The sequence below is a fragment of the Propithecus coquereli genome, unplaced genomic scaffold (assembly GCF_000956105.1).
Source record: "Propithecus coquereli isolate 6110/MARCELLA unplaced genomic scaffold, Pcoq_1.0 Scaffold780, whole genome shotgun sequence".
Lineage (NCBI taxonomy): Eukaryota > Metazoa > Chordata > Mammalia > Primates > Indriidae > Propithecus > Propithecus coquereli.
In genome coordinates, this window is record NW_012153952.1 from 85,971 (window position 1) to 95,143 (window position 9,173).

At 40.1% G+C, this 9,173-nt stretch overlaps 1 protein-coding gene across 1 annotated transcript in view; it reads right to left on the minus strand.

Annotated features, from left to right (window-relative positions):
* RALGAPB (Ral GTPase activating protein, beta subunit (non-catalytic)) overlaps positions 1-9,173 on the minus strand; it is a 96,129-nt gene that overhangs the window by 9,126 nt on the left and 77,830 nt on the right. Inside the window, exons 23-26 of the mRNA XM_012662804.1 lie at positions 8,918-9,076; positions 4,707-4,872; positions 1,141-1,263; positions 93-162 (exon numbers count right to left, since the gene is read on the minus strand). Of these exons, the coding sequence (XP_012518258.1) occupies positions 93-162; positions 1,141-1,263; positions 4,707-4,872; positions 8,918-9,076 (518 nt within the window). The remainder of the gene's footprint in view (positions 1-92; positions 163-1,140; positions 1,264-4,706; positions 4,873-8,917; positions 9,077-9,173) is intronic.

Below are 9,173 nucleotides of genomic sequence, written 5' to 3' on the forward strand. Positions count from 1 at the left end.
CCAAATAGACACTGGGACACCCAAAAGCCACAGAGGACCTAGTCTCTGTGATTAAAGAGCAATCCGGTTGGAGATAACACACAGAAAGTTACCCATCATCCCCCTCCCCCCAAATCCCAAATATCAAGAAATAGGAGGAAGTTGAGTTGGAGTGGGGCACAGCTGGCACAGGGGATGTTTCACGACAGAAGGCAAAGACCCAACTTCAGGGTCTACAATGCAAGGACAAGGCTCTAGCTCTGGGAGGACTTGCTGGTGTAAACAGGCTAGGCCAGCGAAATAAGGCAGGTACTCAGCCCAAAGAGGACAGAATTAGGGTGGTAGATCAGAGCCTTGACAGGAAGGAAAACAGCTGCTATAATAATGTCCTAAACCATGGAAGGTCCATCCTGCCAGGGACACAACTGGCCCCAGAGTGTGAGACAGGGAGGAGCCTAGAGTGGGAAATTAAGGATCCAAGTACAAAGGTTAGGAAGCTGCCAAGGCAGGACACAAGAAAATCATCAGCCTGGAGATGAGACTGTGAAAGTGTGATGTATAGTATCCCATCCTACAAATGGTCTCCATGAAGAAGAAGGTGACATTTTCCACCTACTGCCTGATCAGGCATGAAGAAACAGGCTTAATTTGCAAAAAAAGACTGTGAGTTCAGACTAAGAAGAACAGTCTTGACCACCATCTTTTCTAGGCTGCTGAAGTTTCTCCTGCTCAGTGCTCAGGCAGACGCTATTATGAGATCCTTCCAGTTGTAGGATTCTATGGGGTTCCATACAAAGGCTCTCACATGGGAGCAGGGAAGTAGGTAAGGACTCACTCATAATGCAAGAAAGAAATAAGCAAACTGGAAAACAGACCTTCTCTGTATTGATTAATGAAAGAAAGAAAAAAATAGGTTGAAGTGGGACTCCTTCATTATTTAAAAATTATTAGAGGTTTAGTCTGCCTGTCTTTAACTACTTTCCGTAAGAAAGTTAAGAGACGATAACATCTTGTACCTTTGCATAATCTAATAGTTATAACACCTTAGAAGCTAAAGAATTCCTTAGATCACTTCAGCATCTCTTCCAATGCAATAATACTGTACAAACCAGGAATACAAAAATAGATCCTAAAATAGCACCATGCAAAAAATGCTCTTACTTAAGGACTCCATAGGAGAAGGAACTACAAAAGCTATTTCCGTAAGGGCATCCGCATAATACAGCACCTTCTTCTGTCCATTGAAAATGCTAGCCCCAATATCTTCAGAGGAAATCACTTCATCTAGGAACAAGCAACAGTACATTACTGCTTCAAAAAGTGGGAAAAAACAGTGTCATCATGCTTCACGAAATGTTAACTGGTTAATAAAGTGATAATAAATAGAAGATATGTTTCCAATAAGAACCAACTGGTGTGCAAAAATAAAAAATTATAATATTCGTTAAATGTGTTTATACATAAAATCATTACTTTAGAACATAAAATCTTAACTTCATGGTTTCTGGCACGACTATAGGAACTCAGATTATGACAGGAAAAAAAATGAAACAACTCCGTATCAGACCACTTTTGATTAGCAGGGCCTTTAACTCATCTGCCTAAGGCAGATGAAGAAAGCAGTCCTGAACCTTCACCACAGTATACCTGGTTTTCCTGAGTCCTGGGTGGACAGAGTTGGTCTCTGGGGAGGTGGTTGAGGGTGGGGTGTCAGAGGGTTGTGTGGCTTATAATGATGGAGGAAGTCAGGGTGAACAGTCAAGGAGGTCTTCATTCTCTAGCCCTGTGGGTTCTATATGTGTTAGGAGTGGGGCAAGGGGGTGGTCCCCGTGTCCAGGGTAACAAGAGTGTGCTTGTGTGTCACTGAGCTCCCCACTAAGGGATGTCTGTTGGAGGGCTTGGGTCTCATTTAGGAGACAGGTCCACAGATTCATGCTTAGGCTTGCAAGAATTTGGTAGAGTCATGGTTATTCTGGTTGGAAACCTGACTGGACCAGAAACTAATTTGTAACTTGGGTAAAATATCGAACCCTCTGAACTCAAGCTCCTAATCTGCAAAATGGAGATAAAATTACCAGATAATTTATGATTGTATGGGAATTAATGAGTCTTTAGGCTTGCAAAGTTTGAAAAGCAATAGGTCTTGGCATCCTATTTGACACCACACTGTCTGATATAGGTAATCTGCAAAATGTGGATAATGATGGGATCAAATGTTTGGGTGGCTGTGAAGATTAAAGGAGATAAACCCAAACCCTGGGTTTAACCTTGGGCTATCATATGTTACTCCATTCTTGGCAAATATGGTAATTTCCAGAGCCTCAGGGATATTTTATTTGCTCAGCAGGGCCTGTTTCCACCTCTCCCAGGCAAAGAGGGGATGCGTAGGCGGGTCTTGTAGCCTTTGGATGCCTGTGGCCTTGCCTCCAGGCTAAATTAAGCCTTTTCCCTCTTGCTTCTGGGGGCTTAGAATGGAGAGAAGGGGTAGGTCCCCTCAGAGTGGATAGGGCCACCTCACCCTTAGGGAGATAACCATAAGACCCTATTAATGCAGGAGAGAATCACCCAGTGCAGGGATCCCTATAAACAGCTCTCTTTGAAAGATGCAGGACAAACTGGGGAGGGACGGGGGTGAAGGTGACTGCTCGTTTCTCTGGTTGGAGCTCTCGTAAGGATTGGGAAGCCTTTGCAAGCTGTGAGGTCAACAGCTTCAAAGATTGTTTAGTGACAAAGAAAAATGCTCACAATACAGGGGAAAATAGGGAAATTAAACTTTATGTATGAAGTGATAGCAAAAAAAGAAAAGAAAAGAAAAGAAAAAAGAAAAGAACAGAAAAGAAAGCAGTCCTTTTGGAACAGGTAAATAATCAAACGGAAGAACACCCCAGGCTCTCTGAAGGGAATGGGTGTGTGTGCGCAAGCATGTAGACTCTTGCTTGCAAGGCATTTCTGTGCCTGGTCTCTCTCTACTGCTCCTCAGCTCTGCTTCCGCTCCACTTTCCCCAGTGGTCAGTGATGTCATATAAAAACATACAGGAGTTTTAGTAATAATATCTGCTCTAAGCCAGCAAGGTTGAATTAACAAAAGAAATATTCCTGAGAGCTAATATAGTTCTCAACTAAAATGAACTCAATGTACTACCAATAACATATAAAAAGACCAACAGCCTGACAAAAAAATTGTGCAGAGGAAATGAAGAAGTAGCTCTCAGGAAAGAAATAAAAACATGAAGACACTCTCAATCATAATTAAAAACAGAAAATCTCTCACCTAACAAATTGGACGATACCTAATGCTGGTGAAGGTGTGCAAACAGGAAATTTAGACCAAAGGTTAGCAAACTTTTTCTGTAAAGGATCATATAGTAAATATTTCAGCTTTTGCAGGCCATATGGTCTTTGCTACAACCACTCAATTCTGCCATGGCAGCATGAAAGCAGTCATAGACAACATGCAAAGGAGAGTATGGCTGTGTTCCAATAAAACTTTATTTACAAAAACAGGCATGGGCTTTAGTTTGCTGACTCCTGGTGTAGGCTCTGGGCGGGCACTTTGTATCTATTGTAGTAGACGCTGAAGTTACAGCCCAACACCCACTCTACCTGCCCCTACTCTGCAGCAGCCATGAAGTACAGGGGGCACTGACCCTTCACGCCAGTTCTAACTTGTCAGTATCTCTCCACTGGGGTCATTCCATCTCTCTTGCTATAGTGACAGGTTCAGGGTAGTGCAGGGTACAGGGATTCTGAGACCTGGCTAATCTCTCCTCTTCAGGCTAGTGTGGCATACAAATATAAAACCTGGAACCACCTTTCTGCTCTATGAGAGAAGCCAGACTGGGGACAAAGCTAACACACAGAGAGCAGAGCTAACGGAAAATTGCAAAGAAATAAACAGGAGAGTTGATCAAATGACACCAGAAACTTAACCAACTTCTGGAATTTTTAGTTACATGAGATAATAAACCTAAGCCAGTTTGGGTCTGGTTTTCTGTTACTTGCAACTATAAATATCCAACTGATATATTTATCAAAACAAAAATGTGCATTGGACATAGACATTACCCACTTCAGAAAGATAATACTAACATTCCAGGGATATCAGGAGCCCAGGAACAAAAAACATTAGCCAGGAGGGGCAAACGTCTTTAGTTTAAATTTAGACTTGCTCTGGTACTCGTTATCCTAATTACAGTTCCTCAGGAGGATTTGTAGGGTTGGGCAAGAATCTCTCGGAGATAGACAGCTGTTTACTGCAAAGGATATGATATAGCCCAAGAATGTAACCTTGAATTGTGACTCTTTATAGACTCACAAAGTCTATAAAACACATCTGTTAATAGAAAACTATTTATTAGACAAAACACACTTGCTAGGAAGCTGTATTGTTTGTTATAATCTATATTTATTACAGTATTTTTACATAAAACTGAATGTTTACTTAGACTATAAAAAATGAATTTATCAGTATTGTAATAATTAAGTCATTAATTCTGTATTAATTAATTCTATCATTATATGTATATATCTTTCATATACACAGAGAATGTCTAGAAAAATATAAACTGTTAAGTTATCCCCTATAAGGAGTGAGATTAGGGAAAGGAGACTTCTCCATTATATACCCCTGTTTGGTTTTGTATTTTAACAAGACTATAAATTCATAGTAAAGGGGGGGGGAAGAATAAAAAACCAAGAAACAAACAAAACACCATTATGAATTTTACCTTGTTCAGGTCCTTCGCCATCGTCACAACTGTTAATAGACCAACTGGTGGAAACATGCCCAGTCCAACCAGGGTGTTTGCCCACATCTACTGACCAGCCAAGGGAGAGCAAAAATTCTAGGAAATGTGGCTGAACGTTTCTGGAAGACTCCACATTCTTTAAAATCTGAAATAGATACCAATCATCAGCTATAACAAAGGAAACAAAAGAACATATCAAAATAAATCATAAAAATTGGTTAGCTTTGAAGCTTATGACATATCAAGTCCAAGTTCAGAATAAATTTGAGGATATACCACTATAATGAAAAATGCATGCTCTGGAGTTATACAGATTTGGATTAGCTGGGCCTTGGGCAAGCTTCTTAACCTCTCTGTTTCATCATCTATAAAGTAGGGATAATTATAATAGTTGTGAAGATTAAATGAGATAATGCAAGTACAGCCCTTATGTGTCTTCCTGGCAAAACACTTACTGAACCAGACAAGTTTACCAAAAGACACTATGTCCCTTGCAAGAAGTGAGGTCAACAGCTTCAAAGACTGTTTAGTGACAAAGAAAAATGCCTACAATATAGGGGAAAATAGGGAAATCAAAGTTTATGTATGAAGTGATAGCAAAAAAAAGAAAAGAAAAAAATAAAAGAAAGCAGTCCTTTTGGAACAGAGTTTACTGTCTGTTTAATGAGAAATATTATATAGGTACGTGATTATTTAATTACAAATCTTGACAAATACTACGAAAGTACAAACCTACTAAAAATTCAATAAAATATTATTAATAAATATGTGTGAAAATATCCTTTTCTTTGTCCAAAGGAGAGAATATAGCCACTCCAGAAAAATGAAGTAAGCAGTAGGTTCTCTCCTCTTAACTAAGTACCAAATGTAATGCTTTGGCTTCCTAGTGGCCTCGGAAAGAGCCCCTCATTCTAAAATAGCGCTTCTAACCTGGGGGTGATTTTTCCTTCCAGGGGACATCTGGCAATGTCTAGAGACATTTTTGGTTGTCACAACTGGTGCGGCACACTACTAGTATCTAGTGGTAGAGGCCAAAGATGCTGTTAAATGTTCTAAAATACACAGGACAGTCCCCACAACAAAGAATTATCTGGCCCCAAATGGCAATAGTGCTGTTGTTGGAAAACTCACTTCTAAAATGAGGAAAATAAGAAACTCTCTCTAAATTGAAAAGTAAAGTGGGAGGAGCAGGGAGCAGAGTATATCAAAATCACCTGGGGAATTTTCCTAAAAATAAGATTCCCTTAGCCTGCTCCAGACCTTCTACACTAAAATCAGCAAAGGCAGGATCCTGGAATCGCTATTTTTAAAAAAGCTTCCCCAAACGACTGATGCAGCCAGTCCACTTGTGAAAGTCAAAATATAAGAAGTTACACCCATTACTTCCACTGGGCATTACCGCCAGGTCACTACCTCTTAAATACAGAACGAGTCTCTTTAGAAGTGTACAGGGTAACTATTTAATTCACCCATATCCCTTGGTATTCTTATAGTGCCAAGATACTTTTGACAGCCAGTTCCAGCTTTTGCAATTAAAATTTCTATCTAGAAGTGAAACTTTTAAATAAACAATTTCTGAAAATTTAGTTAAGCAGCAATAAGCGAACCAAATTCAACTTGCAGGCCACTTGCTGGTAGCCAGAAATTAATCTGAATCTACAATGTGGCTAGGAAAGCAGGTCTCTGCCATTCCAAAGGAGGCCTCAGGAAATCTTCATTGTTTCCTAGTCACCCTGGAAACCTAAGGCAATTGAACCGGTTTAGGAGTTGCCTCAAGGGTTTGTGTCTTCTTTTACAAGTAGGAGAAAGATGGTTCTATTATTCTCGTATGAACAACGCACTAAACTTCCTTCAAAATAGACCCTTAATCTCTGTAATTAATCCTATTTTACTGAGGTTCTTCCAAAAAACTTGAGGCCACCAATCTCATCCTTGCCTACCACCAGCTCACCTTCTTCCAAGCTCCAAGCATATTAGACCCTATAACGAATTTCACAAAGATGCAATGCTCTCTTACCTCTGGGGAATTTACACATATCATCACTTTGTTAGTAACAATCTGCTTCTGACTTTTTACCTAGCCCTACCGTCAATGCCTGCCTCAAATATCAGCTTAAATGTCTTTTCCTCCAGGACACCTTCTTAAAACCAGGTTAGGTTTTCCTGTTAGGGCTCCTATAAAATGCTTTAATGCCCCTAATAGCACAGTTTACTATGGTTGCTTATTTAATCGTCTGTCTTCTCTCTAGACAATAGTTTTTTGTTTTTTGTTTTTTTTTTTTTTGAGACAGAGTCTCACTGTGTTGCCCGGGCTAGAGTGCCGTGGCATCATCCTAGCTCACAGCAACCTCAAACTCCTGGGCTCAAGCGATCCTCCTGCCTCAGCCTCCCGAGTAGCTGGGACTACAGGCATGCACCACCATGCTCAGCTAATTTTTTCTATATATTTTTTTTTAGTTGTCCAATTAATTTCTTTCTAATTTTAGTAGAGACGGGGTCTCGCTCTTGCTCAGGCTGGTTTCGAACTCCTGAGCTCAAACAATCCACCCGCCTCGGCCTCCCAGAGAGCTAGGATTACAGGCGTGAGCCACCACGCCTGGCCTAGACAGTAGTTTTAGGAGGCCAAAAATCTTATAGATCTTGTTCACCACTGTAACCCTGGTACCTAACAGCAGCATGAAATGAAAAGAACTTTCTCATAAATCTTCTTTTCTAATAGCTCACCAATAATTTGAAACAGTGCTTCTAGGGTAAACATTTTGTGACTCTGGCAAATTTCTTAAGGTATGCTAATTTCATTAGCTAATGGGCTTATAATGGTTACAGCAAATCTCTAAGATCATACAGTTACAGTGCCCTACACGCCCAAATACTACATTTTACAAATCTTCCTTTAGCCCTTTCCGAGTCACAATAACTGCCTGCCCGTTCCATGCTTCAACTATTCATTTCCAGCAGAAACTTCAAATCTCCTGCCATTTGCTCTCAGTTTTCCATTCTTGCCTCTTACATATTTCTTCATCCTTCTCCTAGTCTCTCTGTTACACGTATCCAGTTGTGTTTCACTTAGTGTTCTGCTTTTATCCTTTATTTCAGGGGTTATTTCCCTCGCTGCATGCTACGCGTACGCTGAAATGCAGCGCTTGTGAAATCACCCGGAAGGTGAGCTCCTCAAGAGGAAAGTCTGATACTCACTGCTATACCCTGGCATGCTCAGCCACAGGGAAGATGGTCAGTAAATATTTGTGCTGTTATTTTATACTTCTTATGCAATTAAGCCTAGTTTTAGCTTCTTGTGCCTAACTTCCTGAATTTTAGTTTCTTTTGTCTTATGAATCTGAATTCCTTAAGGGGAAGAAAGGCATGCTACAGTTCCTGTCTAAATCACGTTCCTTGAGGGTCAAAAGACTCAGAACTCTAAGCATCACAGTTTTTTTTTTTAATTTTTTTTAATTTTTATTTTTTTAGAGATGGGGGGTCTCACTCTGGCTCAGGCTGGTCTTGAACTCCCGAGTTCAAGCGATCCTCCTGCCTTGGCATCCCAGAGTGCTAGGATTACAGGCGTGAGCCGCCACACCCAGCCCTAAGCATCACAGTTTTAACTAACTCAGTGTTTGAAATGGTTCATAACAAGTCTTTAAGCATCAAGTATAAAATATTCATTTCTTACTATGGACAGTGCAAACCATATAAAATTCTATATGTGAAAAAGAAACTTTTAATCTGAGGAATGCAAGCCCCTGTAAATTATCAGGCCCAGAGAAGCACTGAAATGGACAGCAGTCACATCTTACTCTCCCTAAATAATCTGCCTGATACATGCACTCTAGACTGAGTGTTGCCACCAATAGCTATAAATTAACCTAACAATGCCCCACACTGGACACCATAACTCATAGTCTATAGTTCAACAATGTATAGCCAATCACCCATCAATGTTATTTCTGTAAACCAATGAGAATTCCTGACAAACAACTTTTGTAACCACCCTCTCTCCTGATTCGTCCTTTTTTTTCTCTAAAAACCTGAGCCTCTCCTTTATTCTCCGGAGCACTTTTCAGTGTTTCCCAGGCTGCAGTTCTCAACCTTGGCCCAAATAAACTCTCTATATTAATTTTGCTTCAGTTTCTTTAAGTCAACATACATTTATAGCACAAAAAATTATCCAAAAAAATTTTCAGAATTCTTACCTCTTGGTTCGTTTTCTGACCTGGTTTCATATAGAAAATAAAAACTGTGTCGAAAGGACGACACGGCAAGAGATCCAGATACCCAATGTCATCAAAAAATCCAGGTATCGTGGAATCAAGTGCAATAAGGTGAGGAGGTAGACGACTATTTGCAGGTTCCTACCACCAAAGGAAGAAAGGAGCGATTATTATTTCTTTTCATTATTCTAATTATAAAAGCAATACTTGCTCACAGTTTAGTAAAAATTAAGTAAAA